This window comes from Piliocolobus tephrosceles, chromosome 7 (assembly GCF_002776525.5).
Source record: "Piliocolobus tephrosceles isolate RC106 chromosome 7, ASM277652v3, whole genome shotgun sequence".
In the NCBI taxonomy this organism is placed as follows: domain Eukaryota; kingdom Metazoa; phylum Chordata; class Mammalia; order Primates; family Cercopithecidae; genus Piliocolobus; species Piliocolobus tephrosceles.
The window spans coordinates 146,697,775-146,724,771 of record NC_045440.1 but is presented as its reverse complement, the minus strand read 5'-3'; the positions used below and the strand labels follow the sequence as shown (position 1 = coordinate 146,724,771).

The following is a 26,997-nucleotide window of genomic DNA, read 5'->3' as shown; positions in this document are numbered from 1 at the left end:
CCGTCCCCAAAACCTCTGCACCATCCCCTGGAACCCACACCATCCCCCAAAACCCCTGCCCCGTCCCCTGGAATCCACACCATCTCCAAAACCTCTGCCCCGTCCCCTGGAACCCACACCGTCCCCTGGAATCCACACCATCTCCAAAACCCCCGCACCGTCCCCTGGAACGCACACCATCCCCAAACTCCTGTCCTGTCCCCTGGAACCCACACTATCCCCAAAACCCTCACACCATCCTCTGGAACCCACACTACACCGTCTGCTGGACACTTGTGCCATCCCCTGGACACCCACACCAGCAGCCTCCTGCTGAGTGCTGGGGTGAGGGAGCCTGATGGAGGTCCCTGAACTGAAGATGAGCCGGTGCTTAGGGGCTGGGGGGAGGGACACAGGTGCTGAAGGGCCAAAGCAGAGAGGCCATGGTGGCTGGGAGGAGGGTGTGGTGGCCCAGGACCCTGGCCTCCCCCAGCCCAGCCCTGTCCCCGTGGACACCACCCAGCAGGGGACGGGCCAATGTGCACTCGGGAACCCTTATCCTGTTCCCGTTTCCCACTCCCGCCTCCTCCAGAAAAGAAATTCCCTCCAGAGCTGCTTCAGGGGCTCAGGCTGGAGAGGCCCACAGGTGGGAGAGGCACGGGCGCCTCAGATCTGAGAAGCTCCCTGAACTTGAGGCCTGCCCACCCCCGCCTCCCATCTCTATCTTTCCCACCCGCACTACCACCTTGAGGGCCTCTGCCCAGTACCTAGGAGACCCCTGTGCCACCCACTGCAGCTACACCCCCTCCCTGCAAAGGCTCCACTGCAAGGCTCCAGTGGCTTTAAGGGCTCTGGCTGTGCATCAGACACCCAGCCCGGTCCTGCTCCCCTCCTGGCCCCAGGAAAGCTGTGGGGAGCCTGGCCCCTCAGAGCCCCACAGGCACCTGCCGTGGCCCTGGGCCATTCCTCGGCCTCCCCACCCACAGTGCTCCCTGCTGGCCAAGTGAATTCCTGGCCTACATGGGGATGAGCAGACCCGAGCTGGACCTTTGAGGTTGGGTAGATCTTGGAGGGGGAGGCCCATGTCCCACTTTCCACACTGGGCTGAAGGTTGTGCCCAGCAAAAGGGGCATGGACACAGGTGTTCAGCCCCCTGCTCCTGCAACGACGTCCCCATCCTCTGGAGACGTAGGTGACCTGGAGCCCCCCACCACCACCCCCACGGTGCCCTGACACCCTGCTGTGACCATTTCCACCTTGCATTAGGAAAGAACAGAGAGGCTATGGTCTGCGGGGGTCCCGAGAGGCAGCCACACGTGAAGGACCTGGCCGTGCCTCGATGGAGAGGGATGGAGAACAGAGAAACAGCCCCCCAACCCTGACAGGGGGCTCCTCTACCCGTGAGGAAGCAGTGTGGCCGTGGCCAGAATGGGGCTGACCTGGGGACTGGCATAATGTGGAGACAGTTATCCCAGCCCAGATCTGGGAACAGCAAAACATCAGAGCAGGGCCAGGCCTCCACCCTCCCCCAGGATCCCCTGGCCCTGGGCCAGGCAGTCCCCAGGCAGAGGCCACCCACCTGGAGCAAACCAGCTTCTTCCCCTCAGAGCCCTGGCCCTGGGCACCCTGTCTGCTGACACCCACCCATCTCAGGGATCCCTCTCCTCTGCCCCCACTGAAGTTTCACCTGAATGCAAGAGCTGGAAGCCCGAGGAGGGTGGACGCGCAGCACCTGCCCCACCCACCATCTCTGCCCCCCACTGATGACGGAGCAGAATTCAATGGGCACTGGCGCACCGGGGTCTCCTGGGACGCGGGGCTATAAGCAGCATGCACGCCAGAGGGATCATAGACTGGCCACTCACTCCAGGGACCCCCACTCTCTCTGATGCTCCCTGGGGCACCCAGGCACTGGTGGTTCCTGAGCACCCCTCTTCCTGGAGCCCAATCTACCTGGGCAGGGGCCTGGGAATCCGTTTGTAACCAGCACCCAGAGGGTGCTCCTGTCCAGCCAGGCCAGGGAACCTCAGGCTGACCCACTCGGTATGCTGGGGACCAGGCGAGGGGGGCACAGTCACGCTGCCCGCCACTGCCCCAACACTCTCCCTCCTCAGCCTGATCCCCCTTCTCTCACTGGCCTCCCTTGACCTCCCGAGGAAACCACAGGACCTGCACACAGCCAGGCTGTATTCCCTGTGGTCCTCCCCGGGAGCCCCTGCAGCCCCTGTGGGAGGGACAGCAGCTGGGGTGGCCGCCCTGGGCCGTGCCAGGCTTCTCCCCTTCCCAGCTTGGCAGCCTTGGCCACTTACTCACCCTGTTCCTCAGACGGGCTGAGGCTCAGGGCTTGGGAGGCACCGATGGCAGGACTCCAGCTGCGGCTCTGGCCCTGGCACCAGGTAAGCGCTCGCGGAAAGCACACTCTCATCACACCCGGGGCAAATACAAGTCACCCAGACCTGTCCACAGGGCCTCAGCCCAGGTGCGGTCTCTAAGTGGAGGAATGACCGACCCCTGAGCCACTGAACTCTGAGCATTAGGGCCAGTTTGGGGGCCAGCCTGATGGGGGTGGAACAGGCCTCACTCCAGCCTGGCTGCAGGCATCAGGGAAGACCTTCCAGATGGCAGGATGGCCTGAGTGGTGTGTGTGTGACACAGGGCCTGCCTCCGCTCCCCGGCCACCTCCCACAGACCCCTCGCCAGTACCCTGACTACGGGGTCATTTCTGGACACTGCAAGAGACGCAGTAGCCTGGAAACAGCTTCTCCCCGACTTTCCAAGGTGACAGCCCAGGGAGGGCCAGGACAGAGAGCCCGGGCACAGCCCCCAGCCTGAAAAGCGTCACCTCCGGAGCCCTCTGGAACATCTTGTTTGTACAGCCTCCCAAACATTCCACCCAAAACAACTTTGCCATTCCAGGCCACCTGCAGGCATGGCCGCCCTGCCAGAGCGAGTTCACAGGGGTCAGGCAAAGGCTGCCTCTCTCCCTCCAGTGCCCAGGAGGTGCTGCAGCCTCTTGCACGCCTAAGGTTGGGCAGGAAGGGAGTCCTTGAGGGCTATGGTCAGCATCGGCAGCCCAGTGACCTGAAGCCAAGCCCTAGCTGATAGCACCGCCTCCTCCTCTAAGAGACCTGAGCCCAGACACGGAAGCTGAGTAGAACCAGGGACAACGCAGTCCAATGTCCCAGAGGGGAGGAGGGCCCGGCGCTATCAAAGGCTCACCTGGGGTGAGGAGCAGGAGCAGCCCCCCGCTGAAAGCCCGTGACGGGCATGGGCACCCAGGGCCTGGCAGGAACACTGGGACAGCCTCGAGCTGGTCCGCAGGGAACACAGGCTCTGGACTGCAGAGCAAGGCCCACAGACGTCCCCTCCTTTCCGGGCACAGACTCAGCAGGTCTCCATAGCCCTGCCCATCCCTCCCACTTGCCCAGTCAGCGCCCCCGGGTTAGGGACTTCAGAAGGGGAGGAGGTTTGGGAAGTGAGGAGAGGCCAGCCGGGAAGACCTCTCTCGATTTCCCATACCCAGGAGGCTTCGCTGCCTGCTGCTACCAGTGCACCCAATGGGCACGCAGTTCCTGAGAGGTGCAGAGGGAGGACCAAGCTAGGGAAGGAGGCTATATAGGTGCCGCAAAGGAACACGACGGCGGGTGTGGGGAGGGCGCTCACAGAGCCCAGCCCCACACCCGCCCAGAAGGAGGCCACGAGGGGGGCGTCCCCCGACCCACTTCAGCGGTGAGGATGATCCAGACTTTGGCTCCCCGCATTTCCCGGCTCACATGAGTGGCCTGCAAGCACCTCCACCGAGCTCAGAGGAGGAGGGACGCAGGCTCTGGCCTCAGTTTCCCTGCCTGCGTCCGGGCCGAGTGAGACGCGGGAGGGAGGTGCCCGGAACGCGCTTCGAGTGGTGGCAGGAAAGGGCCGGGATTCCCGGCCCCTCCTCCCGCCACCGCGCCAGTGCTGCGCACCTGCAGCCGCGGACTCTCTTCGCCGGCGCCCGCGCCGTCCGGCCTCTCCTCCAGGATCATCGCCGTGCCCCCTGCGCTGGGGGTCCTTCGGGGTCAGCCTCTCGCGCAGCGCTCCGCAGCCGGGCCAGGGCCTCCCGCACCACCCGGGCCGCGGGCTACTCAGTGCCTGCGCCGGTCCCGGACTGTCCCTCTTGGGTGGGGGTGGCCCGCCGCGCGGCTGGGCGTGGCACGGGTCCGGCATGCCAAGCAGGCCGTTGCCCAATAGGCGGCAATGACACTTCGACGGACAGCTATGTCAGCCAACCAGAGCTCTAGGAAGGCGGGCTCTGGACGGCCAGCCCCGCCCGCCAGAGGGACGGTAACCCCCGGCAACCGAGGCCTGAACGCCCGCGGCCGGCTAGCAGGTTGTACTGCGCGTGCGCCGCAGCGGCCGCCGAGCTTGCGGGAGAAGTTCGGGAAACGGAGGAAAAACTCTACGGAACGTCCCAAGCTGAGAGTCAGGGCGGACCTGGCCTCGGCGCGCTCGGCTCCTCGGCTCCCTTTGCGGGGACTCCAGGAGTCTGCCAGGCCGCGCCGTTTCGTCCCGTCACCCCGGCAACGGGACCCTCTAAGAGGCTTGTTACAAAAATGTTCACAATGGGGTTTTTAAAAACGGTTTTGTTAGGGACAAGTGCTTGTGTGAGTTCTCCGACAATGCCTGCTTTCTTCTGTCTGCCCGCGGAGCGGAGGCTCCAGGCCTGGCCCCAGTCCGAAGTGCGTCTGTCGGTGGCGTCCTGCTTCCAAAACCGGCCTCCAGAACCCGCCTCCTTCCAGAATCCGCCTCCTTCCAGAACCTCCTTCCAGAACCTCGGTACAGAACCCACCTCCTTCTAGCACCTACCTCTGGAACCCACTTGCTTTCAGAACTACCTGTTTGTAGAACTTGTTTCCAGAACGAACCTGCTTTCTGAATCTCTTTACTTCCAGAGCTTGCTTCCTGGACTGATCTGTTTTCAGAACCTACTTTCAGAACCAGCTTGCCTCCAGGACCACCTGCTTGGAGAACTGGCCTGCAACCCCAGGACTGGAAGCCTTGAGCCTGCACTGCTCCCTGCGGGGCTCACCCTGCTGTGAGTCCTTCTGGGCCTTACATACTTCCCTAGGTGTCTGGTGACTTCGGAGCCCGCTCAGATGTCATGTGGGTCTTCTTAGCTCAGAACACACCCTTTGAAGGGAAGGAAGGCCAGGGCACAGAGGGTAACCACGGCTCCTGTTCATCAAGTTCCTCTGAAGCCCAGGCCTTGTCCATGTTCACTGCCCCACCATAGGCCCAGCTGAGCCTGGGAGCTGAGTCCTGGGCTCATTCTCGTGCCTGTGCTCCCCGCCCCGCAACAAGCACACATGAGCCTGTCATCCCCAGATCTCAATCCTGAAGGCTAAGCTCCGTGGTCTGCCGCAGCCATCTGCAGCAGGCTCCTCCCACCAACAGTCTTCTTATGAGGCCCCTGCCAGCCATGCCAGACCTCCTGGCCAGGGCCTGTCCTCCACTCCTGGCCTTTTGAGACACGGTCTCACTCTGTTGCCCAGGCTGGAGTGCAGTGGTACCATCACAGCTCACTGCAGCCTCCACCTCCTGGGCTCATGTGATCCTCCCACCGCAGCCTCCTGAGTAGCTGGGACTACAGGCTTGCACCACCACACCTGGCTAAGTTTTGTATATTTTGTAGAGACAGGGTTTCGCCACGTTGCCCAGCAGTTTGTCTGCCTTGACCTCCCAGAGGTGCTGGGATTACAGGGATGAGCCACCACACCCGGCCTTTTTTTTTTTTTCTTTCTTTCTCCTGGCCTTTTGGGGCCCTTGAAGCGTCTGCTCCCTGGGAGTCCTTCAGCTTGTCATCCGCCTGGTGGGTTCCCACCTGTCCTTCTCACTTCTGCCTGAATCACACAGGCTACGTGAGACCTTCACCTGCCCCCTTCACCAGCAGCTCTGTGGCCCAAGTTTCCTCAAGGGCAGGGGCTCCTGGCTATCTTACCCGTGGACCTGAGCATGGGCCGATGCTTCCACAGTTCACACGGGGTGCACTTGTGTGGGGACTTCCACGGGAGTCGTCTCCCTGCAGGCTGCCGAGGTCCTGTACCAGCGGAGACCCAAACTGTCTTAGCAGTCTTCAGAGTCTGCTACGTGTACAGGAGGCATTACCGTATCAGCGGCCTTCAGCAAGCATGTGTGACTGAAATGGTATCAAGTTCTTACATATTTGTTTACTCAGCAGTTTTGCAGGTTTCTTGGTTCAGCAGACAGAGGCCATTGGGAGGTTAAGAGCGGCTCTCAAATTTTGAGGGTCAGAAGACTTCCCCTCCTTGCAGGGTGCTGTTTCCTGAAGGAAAATATTCAATTATTTTATTTATTTATTTATTCATTCATTTATTTATTTATTGAGATGGAGTCGTGCTCTTGTCGCCTAGGCTGGAGTGCAGTGGCGCAATCTCAGCTCACTGCAATCTCCACCTCTGGGGTTCAGTCAATTCTCATACTTCTGCCTCCTGAGTAGCTGGGATTACAGGTGCGCGCCACCACACCTGGCTAATTTTTGTATTTTTAGTAGATACGGGGTTTCATCATGTTGACCAGGCTGGTCTTGAACTCCTGAACTCAAGTGATCCGCCTGCCTCAGCCTCCTAAAGTGCTGGGATTATAGGCATGAGCCACCGTGCCTGGCCACTGAAGGAAAATATTCTAAATGTGAATTTTATGCTCAGCTAAAATCAGGTTGGGGAGTACAATAAGGATATTTTCAGCTGTGGAATATATTCACAGATTTTCTTGCCCATTCAACCTCTTTCTCAGGAAGCCACTGGAAGATAAGTGCCAACAAAATGAGGGATTAAAGCAGCTCTCGGGTGGGGAGGAGCCCTGATTTCAGCATTTGCTGATTTCCTTGGTGTAATTACGCCCACCAAGGCCGGTTTCACGCTGATGAAGTGAAGTTAGTGGACAGAGTTGGGAAGAGGCGGCGTGCCAGCCGGCGCCGGCACACTGCTGGATTAAAGCAAGGACGGATAAGACCTGGATACAGGAACCAGGCATCCTACCCAGCAGTGGGCTGCAGGAAATTTTTGCAGTGAAGGAAGTTCCCAGGAGTGGGGAGCAGCCAGGCTGGTGGGCAGCAGGTCAGAAGCCTATTCTCCAAGAAGATGAAATGGAGGGACTCCCTGATTATCTGAGCACACTGACAGGAGACTTGGTCAGCTGCCAGCAAGCTTGGGTGGAACTAGTGAACAGCACTGTGAGATGAAGGTTATATAGATACAGGTTTTAGTCCAGGGCTCTTGACTCCTGACTCCCATAACCCTCATTACGGTCATGTGTTACAATGCTGGGCCCTTTACACCTCAGGAAACAGAATCTCTTTCTCTGACCGTCTGTCCTCCTTTCACCTGTCCAAGGCAGGACCCTCATCTGTGGGTCAGAAGACCCTCATTCCATAGAAGGTTCTGCCTCGTACATGGGAGGAAAGAATGCTACACAAAGAGGCCAAGAAAGTCTGAAAATACAGGCCTTGCTGGGTTTAGATAACGCACTTTTTGTTCATTTATGTTAATAAACAGTTGTCAGGCTAACCCTCCACAAAACCCCAAAAGGACAGAGTTCAGGGCTTCTGGAGAGCTCAGCGTGTGGATGCTCCTGAAGGGTGGTAGACCCAGGGAGGGCATGGAGCTCCATGCCCCTTGCCCCATATCTGGAATCCCAGCACTTTGGGAGGCCGAGGCAGGAGGGTTGTTTGAGGTCAGGAGTTGGAGGCTGCTGTGAACTGTGATCATGCCACTGCACCTCAGCCTGGGACATGAGCGAGACCCTGTCTCAAAAAACAAAAGTTGCATATTACCTAAAATGTAACTAGAAAGTAAATTAAATAAAATTTATAGAATATAACCAAAGGAAATGCTGTAACCTTAAGTGATTTTACTGTATATATACACACAAAAATTAACCAAATCAGAAGAAAGTAGAAGGAGTTGGCCGGGCGCGGTGGCTCACGCCTGTAATCCCAGCACTTGGGGAGGCCGAGGCTGGCGGATCATGACATCAGGAGATCGAGATCATCCTGGCTAACATGGTGAAACCCCATCTCTACTAAGAATACAAAAAATTAGCCGGATATGGTGGCGGGCACCTGTAGTCCCAGCTACTCTGGAGGCAGAGGCAGGAGAATGGCGTGAACCCGGGAGGCGGAGCTTGCAGTGAGCCGAGATCGCGCCACTGCACCCCAGCCTGAGTGACAGAGCAAGGCTCTGTCTCAAAAATTAAAAAAAAAAAAAAAAGAAGAAAGTAGGAGGAGTAAATGACCAAAGATTAAACATTGTTATCACTCACAAAGCAAAAAAGCTAATGGTTTGGGAAAAACAAAGTTGATAAATCCCTGGGATGGAATAAAGAGATTGTGTCTGCTAGGGTTCACCTCTGAGAGTTGTTTTTTTCCCTAGAGGCTGGTCGCAGCCACAGGGGCCACACCAGGCTCCTGCCACGTGTGTCTCCCCAGCGTGTGCCTTCAGCCTCTCAGCGGAGGTGAGGCCGCTCCTCCTGTGGGCTCCTTTCTGTGTGTCAGAAAGGAAAGAAAAGAGAAAAGTTAATCGGAGAAGCAAGACGTCCCAGAAATCCCCCAGAATGTGGACACACAGCTAAGCCAGGGGGTGCCACTCCAACTGGGCACGTTGCTGTCCCATACACAGTCAAGGTTTTGTTGATTAGGTAGAGAACAAGAGCAGACTGGGGTTGGCCATGAGTAGTGGCTGGGCCATGGGGGAAAGCTCCAGTGCACCTTGGGAGGAATAACTAAGCTACAGGAACGATGTGACAGGCTTTAAGAGAGCATTATGAAAACTAACTTGATCTAAAGAAAATGGATGATTTTCTAACAAAACATAAATGATCAAAGTTGACCTGAGAAAAGGGAGAAAACATAAGTAGACCAATAACAGTAGAATGAACTGTTGAAGGGCCCTAGGCTCGAGATGCTACTCCAACTCGTAAAGGGATGGAAATTTTCCTGTATTTTTTGAGATGGAGTCTTGCTCTGTCACCCAGGCTGGAGTGCAGTGGCATGATCTCGGCTCACTGCAAGCTCCACCTCTTGGGTTCACGCCATTCTCCTGCCTCAGCCTCCAGAGTAGCTGGGACTACAGGTGCCCACCACCACGCCCAGCTAATTTATTTATGTATGTATGTATTTATGTATTTATTTACTTACTTACTTATTTCTTTATTTTGAGATGGAGTCTCGCTCTGTCGCCCAGGCTGGAGTGCAGTGGCGTGATCTCGGCTCACTGCAAGCTCCGCCTCCCTGGTTTACGCCATTCTCCTGCCTCAGCCTCCTGAGTAGCTGGGACTACAGGCGCCCGCTACCTCGCCCAGCTAGTTTTTTTGTATTTTTTACTAGAGGCGGGGTTTCACTGTGTTAGCCAGAATGGTCTCGATCTCCTGACCTCGTGATCCGCCTGTCTCGGCCTCCCAAAGTGCTGGGATTACAGGCTTGAGCCACCGCGCCCGGCTTAATTTTTTCGTCTTTTTAGTAGAGATGGGGTTTCACTGTGTTAGACAGGATGGTCTTGATCTCCTGACCTCGTGATCTGCCCGTCTCAGCCTCCCAAAGTGCTGGGAGTACAGGTGTGAGCCACCGTGCCCGGCTTCTTTTTTTTTTTTTTAAAGACAGAATCTCTCTCCGTTGCCCAGGCTGAAGTGCAGTGGCACCGTCATAGCTCACTGCAACCTCTGCCTCCTGGGCTCAAGCAGTTCTCCCACCAAACAGCTGGAACTACAGGTGCACACTACCATGCCTGGCTAATTTTTTTTTTTTTTAGACGGAGTCTCGCTCTGTTGCCCAAGCTGGAATGCAGTGGCGCAATCTCGGCTCACTGCAACCTCTGCCTGCCAAGTTCAAGCAATTCTCCCACCTCAGCCTCCTGAGTAGCTGGGATTACAGGTGCCCGCCACCATGCCCGGCTAATTTTTGTATTTTTAGTAGAGATGGGGCCGGGCGCGGTGGCTCAAGCCTGTAATCCCAGCACTTTGGGAGGCCGAGGCGGGAGGATCACAAGGTCAGGAGATCGAGACCATTCTGCCTAACACGGTGAAGCCCCGTCTCTACTAAAAAGTACAAAAAAAAAAAAAACTAGCCGGGCGAGGTGGCGGGCGCCTGTAGTCCCAGCTACTTGGGAGGCTGAGGCAAGAGAATGGCGTGAACCCGGGAGGCGGAGCTTGCAGTGAGCTGAGATCCGGCCACTGCACTCCAGCCTGGGCGACAGAGCGAGAAAAAAAAAAAAAAAAAAAGTAGAGATGGTGTCACCGTTTTGGCCAGGCTGGTCTCAAACTTCTGACCTCAGGTGATCTACCCCCTTCCTTGGCCTCCCAAAGTGCTGGGATTACAGGTGTGAGTCACTGCGCCCTGCTAAGTTTTTTATTTTTAGTAGAGACGAAGTTTTGCCATGTTGCCCAGTCTGGTCTTAAACTCCTGGGCTCAAGGGGTCTTCCCACCTCAGCCTCCCAAAGTGATGGGATTACAGGTGTGAACCACCACACCCGGTCTCCCATGCATCTTAGAAGCTAGAATGTGCCAAAATCTAATAAAGACAGGGTATAGAAAATGATTTGATGACTGGATGCAGTGCCTCATGCCTGTAATCCCAATGCAATCCCGTCTCTTCTAATAATAAGAAAAAAATTAGCTGAGTGTGATAGTGTGTGCTTGTGGTCCCAGCTCCTTGGGAGGCTGAGGCAGAAGGATCACTTGAGGCTGGGAGATCAAGGCTGCAATGAGCTATAATTGTGCCACTGCACTCCACCCTGGGTGACCGAGAGAGATCCTGTCTCAAAAGAAAAAAAGAGTTTTTTTTTTTGACAAAGTTTTGCTCTTGTTGCCCAGACTAGAGTGCAATGGCGCAGTCTTGGCTCACTGCAACCTCTGCCTCCCGGGTTCAAGCGATTCTCATGCCTCTGCCTCTCTAGTAGCTGGGATTACAGGTATGGTCCACCACACCTGGTTAATTTTTGTATATTTAGTAGAGACGTGGTTTCACCATGTTGGCCAGGCTGGTCTCAAACTCCTGACCTCAGGTGATCCGCCCTGCACAGCCTCCCAAAGTGTTGGGATTACAGGCGTGAGCCACTGAACCCGGCCCAATTTTCTCCATGAACAGATGTTGCAGACCACGTTGGTGGCCCAGCCCATCCACCTCACCTCTCTGTCCTTACAGAGTCCCCTTTGGCTCATGTGGTCGTCTCCTCAGTGAAGCCACATGCTCCAGGGGAGGCTGGCTAATCCTGGTCCTAGAAGGTATAGACAGGGATGCCTGGCCAGAGGGTGTTAGAGCCACGTGGGCGCCCTCACGTGTCGGAGCCTGGGTTTGCAAAATGTCCCGCAATGGCGGGCGCACCTGCACCGTCACCGTTCTGCTCCAAGGCGAGCAGGACACAGGCAGCTCCTGCGGTCGTGTTGGTCCTGCTCCCCTGACAGTGACCAATCTACACCCATGGGCTGGTGACACAGGTGGCAGGTGGGGCAGGCAGGGGTCTTCGAGGGGCTTCAGGGAGAAGTTTCTCTGCCTTCGGAGGGTTCACAGAGGGGAGGCCATGTCTTCCTCCCCAGGCACTCCTGGGGCTGAGTGTGACACCAAGAACCATGCAGGCAGCTTGTGACAGTGGGGGAAGCCGCAGACACCCTGAAGGCGGCAGAGAGGAAAGCACCCGGCAGCACCCCGCCCCGCCGGCCCCCACCACCACCCCGGACTTGCTCCTCTTCCTCCTCGCTTGCTGCGATAACAGATCTCCTTCCCACTTAAGTCACTTTGAGTTGGGTTTTCTGATATTTGAAGCCAAAATCACCCGGACACAATATACATTAAAATTTTGATAAAATATTACCAAATAAAATCCAGCAGTGTGTTAAAGCAAAGACCCAGCCTGACCAAATAGTTCCCACATCAGGAAATTGTTCAGCAAGGAGATCTCATCCGTCTATTAAAAAAAGAAAAATCGTGCACTGATATTCATGTGGCCCCAAAACATTTGATAAATTCAACACTTCCTAATTTTAAAAACTCCTCCTAAAGACAAAGGATTAAGCACACATAAATACTAACTACATGGTCAAATCTTTTTTTTTTTTTTTGAGGCAGAGTCTTGCTCTGTTGCCCAGGCTGGAGTGCAGTGGCCGGATCTCAGCTCACTGCAAGCTCCGCCTCCCGGGTTTACGCCATTCTCCTGCCTCAGCCTCCTGAGTAGCTGGGACTACAGGCGCCCGCCAACTCACCCGGCTAGTTTTTTGTATTTTTTAGTAGAGACGGGGTTTCACCGTGTTAGCCAGGATGGTCTCGATCTTCTGACCTCGTGATCCGCCCGTCTCGGCCTCCCAAAGTGCTGGGATTACAGGCTTGAGCCACCGCGCCCGGCCCACATGGTAAAATCTTAAAATCATTGTCATTGAGATCTAGAGTGAGATATGGATGACTGCTGCCACCTGTATTCTTCAGAAGGGTTTTGTAGCTCCTGATTAAAGAAATAACACAGAAAACCAAGGATTGGAAGAAAGGAAGCAACATTATTTTTATATTCAGGTGACATGATTGTGTAATCTGAAATCCCAAGAAATTCAACCAAAAAACTATTAGAACTAATTTAAAAACTTGGCTGGCCAGATGCGGTGACTCACACCTGTAATCCCAGCACTTTGGGAGGCCGAGGCGGGTGGATCACCTGAGGTCAGGCATTCAAGACCAGCCTGGCCAACATGGTGAGACCCTGTCTCTACTAAAAATACAAAAATTAGCCGGGCGTGGTGGCACGCACCTGTAATCCCAGCTACTCGGGAGGCTGAGGCAGGAGAGTCACTTGAACTCAGGTGGCGGAGGTTCCAGTGAGCTGAGATCTTGCCACTGCACTCTAGCCTGGGCCATAGAGTGAGACTCCATCTCAAAAAAAAAAAAAAAAAAAAAAAAAAAAGAATTCAGTAAGGTAGCTGGTTTTAAGCTAACTGCGTGTTCCAGACTGAACGTCTGTGTCCCCTAAATTTGTATGTTGAAGTCTTCACCCGCAATGTGATGCTACCCGGAGATGGGGCCTTTGGGAGGCATTAGGGCCCTCGATGTGGACATGAGGGTGGGGCTCAGCTACAGGAAGGTTAGTGCCCTCAAGGGAAGAAACAACTGGCAGGTGCAGCACTCATGCCTGTCATCCCAGTGCTTTAGGAGGCCAAGGTAGGAGGACAACTTGAGGCCAAGAGTTCAAGACCAGCCTGGGCAACACAGTGAGACCCCATCTCTAAAAAAATATTTTAAAAATTAGCCAGGTGTGGTGGTGCATGCCTGTAGTCCTAGCTACTTGGGAGGCTGAGGCGGGAGGATCACTTCAGCCCAGGAGTTTGAGGCTGCAGTGAGCTGTGATTGTACCACTGCACTCCAGCCTGGACAACAAAGCAAGCCTCTGTCAAAGAGGAAGGAGAAGGAGCAGGAGAAGGAGCAAAGAAGAAAGAAGAAGAAGGAAGAGTTTGGGTTTGGGGTCTTTTGGTTCAACCCTAAAGGCTGGATGACTTGATGCAGAGTCATCCAACCTTCCTTTCTTCTCCCCTAAATTCATGTGTTGATGCCGTAGAGGAAGAAAGAGGGAGGGTGAAAAAGAAGGGAGGGAGCAGAAGAGGAAGGAGGAGGAAGAAGAAGATGATGGTGACCACAGCAAAGTGACAGATCACTTTCTCCCCGACCACCACAGGAGGACATGTCTGCAAGCCAGTGGGGGCCCTCACCGGGAACTGCATTGTCTGGCACCTTGATCTTGAACTTCTCAGCCTCCAGAACTCTGATAAAATTTATTTCTGTTGTTTAAGCCACTCAATCTGTGGTATTTTATTATGGCAGCCCAAGCAGACTAAGACCCTATATAAAGATCACTTGCTTTAAACAAAACAAAACAAAACAAAAAAAACCAAAAGGCCGGGCATGGTGGCTCACACCTGTAATCCCAGCACTTTGGGAGGCTGAGGCGGGTGGATCACGAGGTCAGGAGATCGAGACCATCCTGGCTAACATGGTGAAACCTTGTCTCTATAAAAATACAAAAAATTAGCCGGACGTGGTGGTGGGTGCCTGTAGTCCCAGCTGCTCGGGAGGCTGAGGCAGGAGAATGGTGTGAACCTGGGAGGCGGAGCTTGCAGTGAACTGAGACCGCACCACTGCACTCCAACCTGGGCAACAAGCGAGACTCCATCTCAAACGAAACAAACAAACAAACAAACAAAAAAAAAAACAGAAATAGAAATTGAGACATTTTCTTTCACAAATGTGACAAAGCTACAGGCTATCTAAAAAGACATTACATAAGATATGTACATTTTAAGCTCAGTCTTGTTGATCAAGGCCAAGGTGGGAGGATCACTTGAGACCAGCCTGGGCAACATAGCAAGATCCCCGTCTCTAAAAAGATAAAAGAACTTAGTTGGATGTAATGGCGTACACCAATAAATTCCAGCTACTCAAAAGGCTGAGGTGAGAGGATCCCTTGAGTCCAGGAGTTTGAGGCAGCAGAGAACTACAATTGTGCTACTGCACTCCAGCCTGGGTGACAAAGCAAGATCCCATCTCTAAGAAAAAAAAAGGAAGATGCAAGTTGCCAGTGCCCATGGACCCATATTCTCTTGCATCGGTATTCAGAGAAAGGCAAACCAAGTAACCATGAGATACCCGTTTTAAGTCATTAGATTGTCAAAAATTTGAAAGATTGATAACATGCAGTGCTGATAAGGATGAATAAAAGCAGGCATTTCCAAGACCTGCTCGGATGGTGTGAAGAGATCAAGCCTTTTAGGAAACCAGGAAGAAGCTATTAAAATTTAAAATATGTATGCTCTTTGCTTCAGTGGCCCCACTTTTTGAAATTAAGCCTTCTAACATAAAAATGTCAGAATTCATAGCAAACAAAATAAAAACCTGAATATAACCCCAGTGCTCTTTAACAGAGGCAGGGACAAATATATACTGGCATTTCCATGCTGTGGATATACGCAGTTATTATATATAAAAGACATATGTGCTGGTTGGGTGCAGTGGCTCATGCCAGTAATCCTGGCACTTTGGAAGACCAAGGCAGGTGGATCACTTGAGCTCAGGAGTTTGAGACTAGCCCAGGCAACATGGTAAAACCCTGTCTTTACAAAAACATACAAAATTAGCTGGGCATGGTGGCTGGCGCCTGTAGTCCCAGCTACTCAGGAGGCTGAGGTGGAAGAATTTCTTGGGCCTGGGAGGTGGAGGTTGCGGTGAGCTGAGATTGTGCCACTGCACTCCAGCCTGGGTGACAGAGCCAGACTCTGTCTCCACAACAAACAAACAAAACAAAACAAAACAAAAAAACCCCGCTATATTGAATAAAACAAATTGCAGAAAAATGTGTGTGGACAAAATTCCATGTTGGTATTTTCTAAAAAAGGAAAGACACAGAAGCAAACTCACATCTGTGTGTGTTTGCAGGAGCCCAGGCTGAGCGTGTCAGTTCCATCCTGCTGTTCCACCATTTCTGGCTTCCTCAGTTCAGTGTGTGTGTGTGTGTGTGTGTGTGTGTGTGTGTGTGTGTGTTGGGGGGGTGGTGCTGCCTTTTTCTTTGCATGCTTCTGTATTACTGGACTTGGCACAGCAAGAATGTGTCACTGCACTTAAAAAGATTTAGAGTTTCCTTTTCGTTTTTTAAAATTAATCTAGATTTGGAGGTACATGTGTGGGTTTGTTACATGTGTATTGTGCACTTCTGAAGTTAAAAAATTTAGGGGGAGAAATGAGAGGGTGGGAGGGGGAGAAAGCAGAGGAGAATCTTGGTGTAATAGGCAGGGAAATGGACAGCGGCGGGAGGGGCACAGCAGTGAGCACAGGGACCTTTTGCAGATGAGATGATAATTGCTGACAGGGCTGCTTTATGCTTGTTTTTTCTTTTTTAATTTATAAAAAAGAAAAATTGAGACAGGGTTTCACCCTGTTGTCCAGGCTGGTCTTGAACTTCTGAGCTCCAGTGATCTGCCTGCCTTAGCCTCCCAAAGTGTTGGGATTATAGGTGTAAGCCACTGTGACCGGCCTTTTTTTTTTTTTTTTTTTTTTTTTGAGACGGGGTCCCCCTCTGTCCCCCAGGCTGGAGTGTAGTGGTGTGATCACGGCTCACTTCACTGCAGCCTCAGCCTCCCAGGCTTAGGCAATCCTCCCATCTCAGTCTCCCAAGTAGCAGGAACCGCTTGCATGCGCCACCACATCCAGCTAGTTTTTGTATTTTTTGTAGAGATGGGGTCTTGCTATGTTGCCCAGGCTGGACTCAAACTCTGGGCTCAAGCAATCGGCCCACCTTGGCCTCCCAAAGCGCTAGGATTACAGGTGTGAGCTGCTGTGCCCAGCCTGCTTTGTGCTTTTATATGGACCAGTACTTTGCAAGTGTGAGCCTGGCAGGCTCTTGCTGCAACCAGGAACATGCGGATTTTCTAGATGGGCAGGAACCTGGGTTCCTTTCTGAGCCTCCACATGTCCTGGGTGAAGACCCCAAGGTCTGGAGAGACTGACTGACTCATCCAAGGCACAATGGCTGTGAGCTGGAAGCCAGGACTCCTCACAGCACAAGCTTCTTCCATGTATGCCAGCCCATCTGCAGAGCCCGGTCAAGCTCAGGGAAATGCCACCACTGAACCAGAGAGCCAGCCAGGAGGAGGGAGTCTAGAGAGAGAAATCTGGAAAAAGCAGCTGATTCTGGAAATTTCCTGCTTGGCCTGGATTAGGTCATGTTGGGGACTGGCTGCCCCTTGCCCAGTGGGTGCTGGGGCATTCAGGCTTGGGGTCTTCTAGGTCAGTCCTAAAAGTTGATGATTTGATGCAGATTGCTGGTACTTACTTCAACTTTCCCTGTGGTTGGAACCTTAATTAGTTGAGATTGCTGACACTGTTTATGCACGTCAGTATTTTCTTAGAATGTGGAGCAGAAGAGGTAGGCTTTGGAGGATTGGCTAAACCCAAAGAATTTAACTGGCCGTGTATTTTGGCCACTGTTGCAGCCTATTAAGATCTTGGAGTCTGGGTTTGCACCTGTATTTAGAAGGTGCACAAACCCACACAAATTCTAGGATAAATAATTGCAAGGCCGTAAGAGAACAGGCTCTCCTGCTGCTCGTCTGTGATGAATGGAGTAACAGGTACCGCGGGGCGACCAGGAAGCCTTCATCAATGGTGGTAATAGCCACCGATGCATCATCCGTGGAGGCGTCACGAGGGACGGCTGGGGCAGAATCAACAGGACGTGAAAATGAATTGTTTGTAACTACAATCAACAATTTTGTGTTCGTGAGAAAGTCATTCATCATTCAGAAACCACCTTTAGTAAAAGATGCACCTGGCTTCCCGGTGAGACGGAGCCATCAATCCCTCCCCAGTCACAGGGTCAGCTCGGGGCTGCCTAAAGTCCCAGAGAACAGACACACATATTTATTCTTATTTGAAAATAAGAGTTGTTAAAAAAAAAAAAAAAAAAAAAAAAGAGCCACTGAGAACACTAGCTTGCCGGGAGCATGGTAGGAGGAGCCACGTGGGGACAGAGAAAGCTCTTTAAAGTCCTCATCTTCCGGGTGCCCTGCCAGGCCCTGGTGGTGGAGCCTCCGTAATTAAGGAGCGCCCAGCCTGCCCTGGCACCTTCCCGGGCTGTGTGTGTTCACGTCCCTCCGGGGCGCTGAGGGCCTGTGTGCGCTTGGGGAGGGAGGGAGATGGCCATGGTTGGCCTGCTGGCTTCTGGGGAACTGCACTTTTCTGGCAAATAAAAGGAAAAAGATATGGGGAAGGGGAACACATGATTGTCCTCTGAATGTGGCAGAGTGGCCTGGTGTGGGCTTTATTCTGGTTGCCAGTTTCATCCTTAGGACAGCACCTTAGTGAGGGTGGCCTGGGCACAATGCACTGGGTCTCTGCAGTGGGCACTTACTGGCACTGATCCCGGCAGCTGGATGCACCTGTGGCATGTTTTATACAACTGAAGCCACCCATGGCCTTCTGTGGTCCAGCCTGGTGCAGAGCCTACTGCCATAAAGCAGTGAAACTGGAACGTGTGTGAGGGTTGCTGGTGGGTTCCACGTCGCAGTGGGAGGAAGAGGTGTGGAGGACTCAGGCACGATTTTGGCCTTGGCAGCTCAGAGATGGCTGGTGTGACCAACAGATGGGGACGGTTTGGGAGGAGGAGGTTTCGGCAGGCAGAGCCTTGGGTTTGGGATGCTGGGCTGGAGCTTCTGTCACACAGCTCAGGGGAGATGTCCTGAAGGCTGCCGAGTCTCGAGCTCAGGGGCCAGGCTGGAGGCCAAGGTCCACGCTGTAGACGTCTTTGCTATACAGCTGCTGGGGATGGAGTGCCAGGATAGTTCACGATAGTGGGCCCGAGGAGGAGGGCAGCAGAAACAGGGCCAGGTGGCCCCCAGGAGCCCAGGGAGGAGCCAGTTCCAAGGGAAGCCGTGACCAACACATGTGCCATCCTGTGCCATTGACAGCAAGACCAGGCTGCCAAGAGTGGAGGAGGCTGGTGGAGACCCTGTTGGAAGTGGTCTCAGGGGGCTTTGAGAGTGAGACCTTTTCTTTTTGAGACAGGCTGTGTCACTCTGCTGCCCAGGCTGGAGTGCGGTGGTGTGATCACAGCTCACTGCAGTCTTGAACTCCTGGGCTCAAACAATCCTCCTTCCTCAGCCTCCCAAGCAGCTGGGATTACAGGTGTGTGCCACCATGCCTGGCTCATTTTCGTATTTTTTGTAGGACAGGGTCTCCCCATGTTGCCCAGGCTGGTCTCGAACTCCTGGGCTCAAGTGATCCACCTGCCTCGTCGAAGTGTTGAGATTACAGGCATGAGCCACTGTGCCCAGCCAGAGAATGAGAATGCTTTAACGGGGATCAAAGTGAGCCAGAGGAGCAGAGACGGACATAGGGAGTGGGCACACCTGAATTCTGAGGACAGGTGCAGTACTGTTTGCAGGGTCAGGGGAGGGCTGACAGGTGGCTGGCCTTTAACAGGGGGCGTGAAGAGTTCAACCACAGTAACGGGGAGAAGATGGAGGGGAGCAGAGGTTTGGTGGGTGGGGGGCACAGGCGGGACAGACACCGTGTTGGGAGTGTGGGGTACCTCTGTGAATTGTCCCCAGGTGCCAGTGACACAGAAAGCAAGGCCTCTGCCCAGAGTGGCCAGGGAGGGGAAGCGGATAGGATGGGCTGAGGACAGGGGCCGGGGCCCAGTCAAGGTACATGGAGGCTCAGAAGACCGAAGGCTGGGCTGGACCAGGGCTTAAAGGGAAGGAGGGGGGCAACAGCCAACCCCATGGTGGCTCGGATGAGGACTGTGTCTCGCTGAAGTATTTTGATGCACACAAGAAGAAAGTTCTTTTTTTAAAATATTTTATTTTATTTTGAGACAGAGTCTTGCGGCCGGGAACGGTGGCTCACGCCTGTAATCCCAGCACTTTGGGAGGCTGAGGTGGCAGATCATGAGGTCAGGAGATCGAGACCATCCCGGCCAGCATGGTGAAACTGTGTCTCTACTGAAATACAAAAAATTAGCTGGGTGTGGTGGTGTGTACCTGTAGTCTCAGCTACTTGGGAGGCTGAGGCAGGGGAATAGCTTGAACCCAGAAGGCAGAGATTGCAGTGAGCCGAGATCGCGCCACTGCCCTCCAGCCTGGCGACAGAACGAGACTCCGCCTCAATAAAAGAAAAAAAAAAAAAAAAAAAAGGGGGGGAGACAGAGTCTTGTTCTGTCGGCCAGACTGGAGTGCAGTGTTGTGAGTTTGGCTCACAGCAACCTCCACCTCTTGGGCTCAAGAGATTCTCCTGCTTCAGCCTCCTGAGTAGCTGGGATCACAGGCACCCACCACCACACCTAGCTCATTTTTGTATTTTTAGTAGAGACAGGGTTTCACCATGTTGCCCAGGCTGGTCTCAAACTCCTGGCCTCTAGTGATCCGCCTGCCTCCGCCTCCCAAAGTGCTGGGGTTACAGGCAAGAGCCACTACACCCGGCCAAGATAAAAGTTCTTAATTACAAGGACTGTTAATCATTTGTGACCTAATCTAGATTCAGTCTGGATGGAATCTCTGATGTCATTACTGAATACCTTGTTGTCAGACGTTTTCGGATACAATTTATAGTTTTTGAGCCCTACCCAGACAGTCAACGGATGCCAAGGCTTTAACCCCAAATCTGAGACCACCTAGGCAGAGCTGCCCTCGAAAATGTAGATCATCAGGAAATAAGGATCATCTATTTACCAAGCAAAAGAGGGGGCATTATTCAGTGGAAACAAAGCCTTCTTCTCCCTGAAAACCTGTTTCTATTTTCCACGTGTGACTAATTTTTAATCTCGGTGACTGAGTGGTAATGGTGTTGTCACTTACGCTGACGATGGGCTTTTTAAAAAGCATGTGATCTATGTTGCCTTCATGGTGTCCTTCTTTGGCTATCGTTTCTGTGGCGTTCCTGAGTAAAATGAGTTCAGTGTCTGTGTGGCTCTAGCAACCCTGACACCATTGTAGAGGAGATGCCATCTGCATGCAAAGGTTCTGCAGTGCCTGCTCCACAGAAGGCTGCCTCGCCTGGCCATTACTCACCACAACAGGAAAACAGTTATCTGCCTAAGTCCATTTGTTAAGAAGGCAGTAAAATGGCATCTTTAATAACCTCAAACAAATGCACTAAAACTTATCATAAAATAGCCAAGTTGTAAAGTGAAGGAGTGTTTGTAATAACCTCCTCTGTCTTCCCCAAGTGTACGTTTTCCAGGCAGTTCGCCTTCCCGTGACAGGGCTTTAGGGCCAGAAGACAGCGCCACTCACCCGACCACCCAAACTGGAAGCCCTGGGCACCATACTCAATTTATTCTCATTTCCACACCCTACTAATTATCAGACACTTCCCCTCAACCTCTGCAGGCCTGTGGTTTAGGCGCCGACTGTCTCTGGCCTGACCAAGCCCTGTTTCCTCCTGCCCTGCGAGCAGTGTGCCCACTGGTGCCATCATCTCTCCGCAACGTACAGGGGATCATGTGGGGGTGGTGCCCCTGGTGCCCACACCATCGTGTCCACACGCGCCGGCCCTTCCCCAGCCCCAACACGCACACACATGCAGTGCGGCTGACGCTCTCAGCACCCTGCCTTTCCCATGCACCTCAATGTCCCCGCCCCCGCCCCCTGCACCTGCAACTTCCTGCCTGAGGGCTTTTCTCAGTGCCTAGGGTTGCTGGCCTGTGCCCGGGGTCTGCTGGAAGTGCAGTTGGCAGAGGTGGGGGCGGGGAGGATGGCCCCTGGAAACCAGAGCAAACCCACTTGGAACTGTGTCCTGTGCTCTCCCAGAGGCCTCCAGGAGGACTAGTCCAGGGGCCCCACTCTCACGTGCTCCTCAACACGTGTACTTCCCTACTCCCTTACCCGTGCTTCCTGAGTCCACCTCCCGGATAAAATACATGCAGGAAGGGCCTGCTTTGGAGGGAGCCGTACTCCAGGCTGGCCACCTGTGGCCACTCGCCGTGCCCTTGTCCACACAGCTCCCCCTTGGCCTGGTGTGGCCACAGTAGCCACATTCTGCTACTGTAGCCACATATGCTCAGTTTTCCAGACTCAGTCTCTGGGATCTCACGTCACCCCAGACCCAGGGACTCCGACGTGGCGCCTCCTGCACCCCATGGGTGTGGCCTGGCGGCCCTCCTCCTCCCAAGCACTATGTTCAGGCTGACTGGAGACTCTCGCTAGCAATGTGCAGGCTGCTAAGCAGATGCGACCCAGTGACAGCCTGCACCTCAGGCCTTGCTCCTTGAGCTCCTTGCTCCGTGCGCCTTTCTCAAAATACGATCCTCTTTATCTTCAGAATCGCAAAAGCGCTGCAGGGACTGGCGAGGCTCCACCACCTCGTGGAAGCCAACAGCACGGGCGGCCCAGGAACGCCCTCCCACCCACCTCCTGAGTGACCGTCAGCACCGTGGCCCGCGGAGCGCGGCGGGCGAGCCCAGGGGCCCAACTGAGCCCAGTCACCAGATGGGATCTCGCTGTGCCTCGCGTGGCCACCGCGTGGGCCTCTCCCGCGCCTGCGCAGCCCGCCCCCTTCCCGGCGGCGGCCGCGGCGTCAAGGCCCGGCACGTGGCGTCCGCTGCGCATGCGCGGGCTCGGGGGCTTTGCTGGCATCTCCGCGCAGACCCGGGAAGCAGGTCGGGTGGAGCAGTGGTGCAGTGGCTTCGCATGGGTCCCGGAAGCGCTGCGGCGGAGGTGGGACTCGGCCTGAGGGCGCGGGGCCGCCGGGAGGGAGGGGTCGGGAGGTGCCCTCAGTGGCCCTCTTCCTGTGGGTGACCCAGGTCGCGCTCTTGGTGACGACCCCCCGTATCCCTCCCGCTCCGTGACTCCTCCGTGTACCTCCCTTCCGCGCACTACGCCACCAACGTGTCCCCTCCTCCTCCTCCACGCGCCCCTCCTCCGTGTCCCCCCTCCGTGTGCTTCACCCCTCAGTGTTTCCTCCACCTCCGTGGGCCCTCCTTTGGTGTCCCCCTCCAGGCCCCCTTGTCCTCTTCCCCCTTCGTTACCCCTCCCCCTCCACAGCCCCTCCCCCTCGGCGTCCTCTTCCCTCGCTGCCCCACCCCTACATCGCTCCCTTGGCTCCTGATTTTCAGCTTGGGCCCTGCACCTGACCAGAGGCACTGCTCTGGCTGCCTAGGAAGAGGGTTTGGAAACAGCCGTCGCTGATGGGATCCCGCTCTGCCTTCTGCCCCGGAGTGACGACTTTGGATGCGCTTTGCCCCAGGGCCTTTCCTCATGGAGCTGGCCTTTTCCCTGCCCTTCTCTTCTGGCGCGGTGAACTGCCTCCCGTCTCCTGGATCACTTTGCTGGCGGCCACCTTGTAACACCTCAGGTTTGCGGCTGTTTTTCTTTTTCTTTTGGTCTGACGCATTTAAAGCCATAGGTTCCCAACTAAAACCCACGAACTGGCTATTTTCAGGGGAGTCTCTATGCAGCATTCAAAATAGTCTACTTAAGGGCCAGTGCGGTGGCTCACACCTGTAATCCCAGCACTTTGGGAGCCTGAGGCAGGAGGATCGTTTGAGCTCAGGGTTTGAGACCAGCCTGGGCAACATAGTGAGACCCTGTCTCTAAAAAAAAAAAAAAAAACACCTTTACTTAGTAGTGATTTAAAAAACGTGAACAGGATGGCATATTACACCCAGGAAGATGCTCAGGATCAGCTAATGGAAACTTTCTAGAGAGCCTGGTTGCATAGTAATGGGGTCAGGATTAAGTACCATCCATTGGTGGTTGGAGCCAACAGAGGCTCGTGGCCGGTCACCTCTCCTGCCCTCTCGGCTGCTGCTGTGTTTTCGGTGTCACTCCAGCCACAGGTGCAGCAGTGTCCTGGGTCCAGGCTCACCTCTGTGGAACCATCCTGCTGCTCTCCCCAGGGCTCCGGGGATGTGTGTGTTTTCTTGCAGGTGAGGACACTCAGGTGCAGTTAGAGAGGCGGTGGGAGACGGTCAGGGTCCCAATTTGAAGCAGTTGCCAATAAAGCTGTTCTCAGGAAGTAGCAATACTTTTGGAAAGCAGTGGCCTTGGCATGTTTGTGATGTTGGATTTTGTTGCGGGGGGTGCTTCACCTGCTTGCCCGGCTTTGTAACATTGGGGTCGAACCTCATCACTACACCAGTAGAGAATGGGGTGGGAGGAGCTCTCTGGGCTGTAGGTGGTGTCTGAACCACAGCCCAGGACAGAACAGGGGAGGAATGGGAGGGGCGTGGTGTCACTGTTTTTCTGTGAAGTTTGTGTTTCTTCTTGTCAAAAACATCATTTTGGCATTGGTGGTGCCGTTTCTTCTTTGGAGTTACAGGAGCATACTTCTTTGATTAAAGGAAGAGAGAGAGTACTGGGCAGATAAAGCTGGGAAACGCAAAGAAGCTCCAAGTGAAGAAGCCAAAGCAGAAAAATCAGGGAAGATGGGGTGAAGACCAGGTTCGAACCTTTTATTTACTGCTAATGTTTCATTTTTGTTGATTTATATTATTAATTTTTTTAGAGGTAGAGTCTTGCTGTGTCTCCCAGGTGGGAGTGCAGTGGTGATCATAGTTTACTATAACCTCAAACCCTTGGGCTCAAGTGATCCTCCGCCTTAGCTTCTCCAGTAGCTGAGACCACAGGCAGGTGCTACCATGCCCAGCTAATTTTTTTTTATTTTTTTTAAAAGAGACGGTTTTTTTCTCCTGTCACCCAGGCTGGAGTGCAATGGTGCAATCTTGGCTAACTGCATCCTCTGCCTCCCGGTTTCTAGCGATTCTCCTGCCTCAGCCTCCTGAGTAGCCAGGACTACAGTCATGCGCCACCACACTTGGCTAATTTTGTATTTTTAGTAGATATGGGATTTCACCACGTTGGCCGGGCTGGTCTAGAACTCCTGACCTCAGGTGATCTGCCCGCCTCAGCCTGCTAAAGTGCTGGGATTACAGGTGTGAACCACTGCGCTTGGCCTTACATTTTTATTTTTATTTTTGAAGAAACAAGGCCTCACTATGTTGCTCTGGCTGATCTTGAATTCCTTGCCCCAAGCAGTCCCTGCCTCAGCCTCCCAAAGTGCTGGGATTACAGGTATGAATCACCACACCTGGCCTTACTGTTTCATTTTTATTTTTATTTTTTTATTATTTATTTATTTTTTTGAGACGGAGTCTCGCTCTGTCGCCCGGGCTGGAGTGCAGTGGCCGGATCTCAGCTCACTGCAACTCCGCCTCCCGGGTTTACACCATTCTCCTGCCTCAGCCTCCCGAGTAGCTGGGACTACAGGCACCGCCACCTCGCCCAGCTAGTTTTTTGTATTTTTTAGTAGAGACGGGGTTTCACCGTGTTAGCCAGGATGGTCTCGATCTCTTGACCTCGTGATCCGCCTGTCTTGGCCTCCCAAAGTGCCGGGATTACAGGCGTGAGCCACTGCGCCCGGCCTACTGTTTCATTTTTAAACTCACAGTCTTCAATATGTTCAAATGTTATATTCTTAATTTTTGTTTTTACTCATGAACTTTTTTTTTTTTGAGACAAGGTTTCACTTTATTGCCCAGGCTGGAGTGCAGTGGTGATCATAGCTCACTGCAGCCTCAACCTCTTGGGCCCAAGTGATCCTCCCACCTCAGCGTCCTGAGTAGTTGGACTACTGGTGTGCACCATCACGCTGGCTTATTCTCTTTTTTAATTTTTGTAGAGATGGGATCTCCCTATCTCCCTATGTTGCCCATGCTAGTCTAAAACTCCTAGGCTCGAGAGATCCTCCTGCCTTATCCTCCTAAAGTGCTGGGATTACAAGTGTAAGCCACTGCACTCAGCCTCATGAAGTTTTTTTTTTTTTTTTTTTTTTTTTGAGATGGAGTCTCGCTCTGTTGCCCAGGCTGGAGTGCAATGGCATGATCTTAGCTCGCTGCAAGCTCCGCCTCCCCAGTTCACACCATTCTTCTGCCTCAGTCTCCTGAGTAACTGGGACTATAGGCGCCTGCCACCACGCCCAGCTAATTTTTTCTATTTTTGTAGTAGAGACAGGGTTTCACCATGTTAGCCAGGATGGTGTCGATCTCCTGACCTCGTGATCCACCCTCCTTGGCCTCCCAAAGTGCTGGGATTACAGGCATGAGCCACCACGCCCGGCCTTTTTTGAGATGGAGTCTCACTGTGTTGCCCAGGCTGGAGTTCAGTGGCACAATCTCAGCTCACCACAACTTCAGCCTCCTGGGTTCAATCTATTCTCCTGCCTCAGCCTCCCGAGTATCTGGGACTACAGGTGCATGCCACCATGACCGGCTAGTTTCAGTATTTTTAGTAGAGATGGGGTTTCACTATGTTGGCCAGGCTGGTCTTGAACTCCTGACCTTGTGATCCACCCGCCTCGGCCTCCCATAGTGCAGGATGCCGTGGTGGGGTTCATCCTAGTGTTTTCACAGAAGCTCTGTTTATTATGACATGGAAATGTCCTCAGTGTAACCCTGTTCTCTTGTGACTTATAGCAGTGCTTGAGAGAAGAAAATAAATTCTCCATTTCAAAAGAAAATCCAGGGCGGGACAATCTTATTGTGGGGTGAGATTTGTTCTCTTTATCCCTTTTCTTTGTAGAGTGAGGTGAAATGGGGGAGCGAGGGGATGGGGGGAGCGAGGGCATGGGGTGAGATCAGCTTTCATCCTGGGAGCCTGGCCTTTGCAGTGGAATTGGGACCTGCCTCCTGTTCTTTTTCCAGTCTTTGTTTCCGCTTGAGCGGAGTTAGGAATCCACAGGACTGCGGAGCGGGTTGGTAACGCGAGCCGCCTCTGACAGGTACAGAAATCTGGCTCTTGCACATTCGTGTCGGGGCCCACGTGTAACAAGGGGGTCTGGCATCTCCCTCATGTGCCAGGGGCCCTTCCTGTTTGTTTGTTTTTGTTTTAGATAAATGATCTTGTCAGATTGTTACTGTGGTAACAATCAGTGTGACCACATCTTTTTCAAAGATTAGAACCGAAGAAAGATTGAAAAGCATTAAGCCTGCAGTCCTCACTCACCTTTCTCTGCCTCTGCTCTCTTCTCTGCTGCTTTCTTGTGTCCGATAATCATGTAAATAGCTTTCTGTGTCCAGCAGAACAAAGAAAAAAGCCTGATGGAAAAATGGTTAGGTTTTGCTTTTGAGAAATGTACATCCATGGCTTGATGGCAGGCTGTGTGCATCCATTCACAGCGAGTAGAATCTAAGGTAGGATGAGTCAGTTTGAGCTAATTGTGTCGTTTTAAATAAGATTTCCATAGATGAACTAAGCACCTGGCCTTGGAACGCAGAAGCCGTTTAATGTGGTGTTTGCTCTGTGTCGTGTCAGATTGTGTTTGCTGATTTCCAGTACCTGCCCTCTGCTGAGGAGCTGGGCTGTCCCCGGTTGTGTCTGCCACGTGCCGCTCCGGCGCTCTCCTGCCATCCTGGCCGTGAGCTGGGAATGTAATCATGACTAGGCAGGCGGTGCTCAGGCCACGTCTCCCAGGTTGCTGAATCTGTTCAAATGAAGGCAGAAATGGAGAC

At 53.6% G+C, this 26,997-nt stretch overlaps 1 protein-coding gene and 1 long non-coding RNA gene across 2 annotated transcripts in view; one reads left to right on the top strand and one right to left on the bottom strand.

Annotated features, from left to right (window-relative positions):
• Positions 1-4,105, bottom strand: part of RHPN1 (rhophilin Rho GTPase binding protein 1) — a 12,806-nt gene extending 8,701 nt beyond the window's left edge. The window contains exon 1 of the mRNA XM_023228145.2: positions 3,942-4,105. Coding sequence (XP_023083913.1) covers positions 3,942-4,001 — 60 coding nt within the window. The 5' untranslated portion in view covers positions 4,002-4,105. The remainder of the gene's footprint in view (positions 1-3,941) is intronic.
• Positions 4,106-22,434: 18,329 nt separating this feature from the next.
• LOC111553348 lies at positions 22,435-26,997 on the top strand. The gene is made up of 5 exons (XR_002734915.3): positions 22,435-22,844; positions 23,323-23,418; positions 23,811-23,932; positions 25,963-26,033; positions 26,191-26,997. It is a non-coding gene; the product is annotated as an uncharacterized LOC111553348 (long non-coding RNA).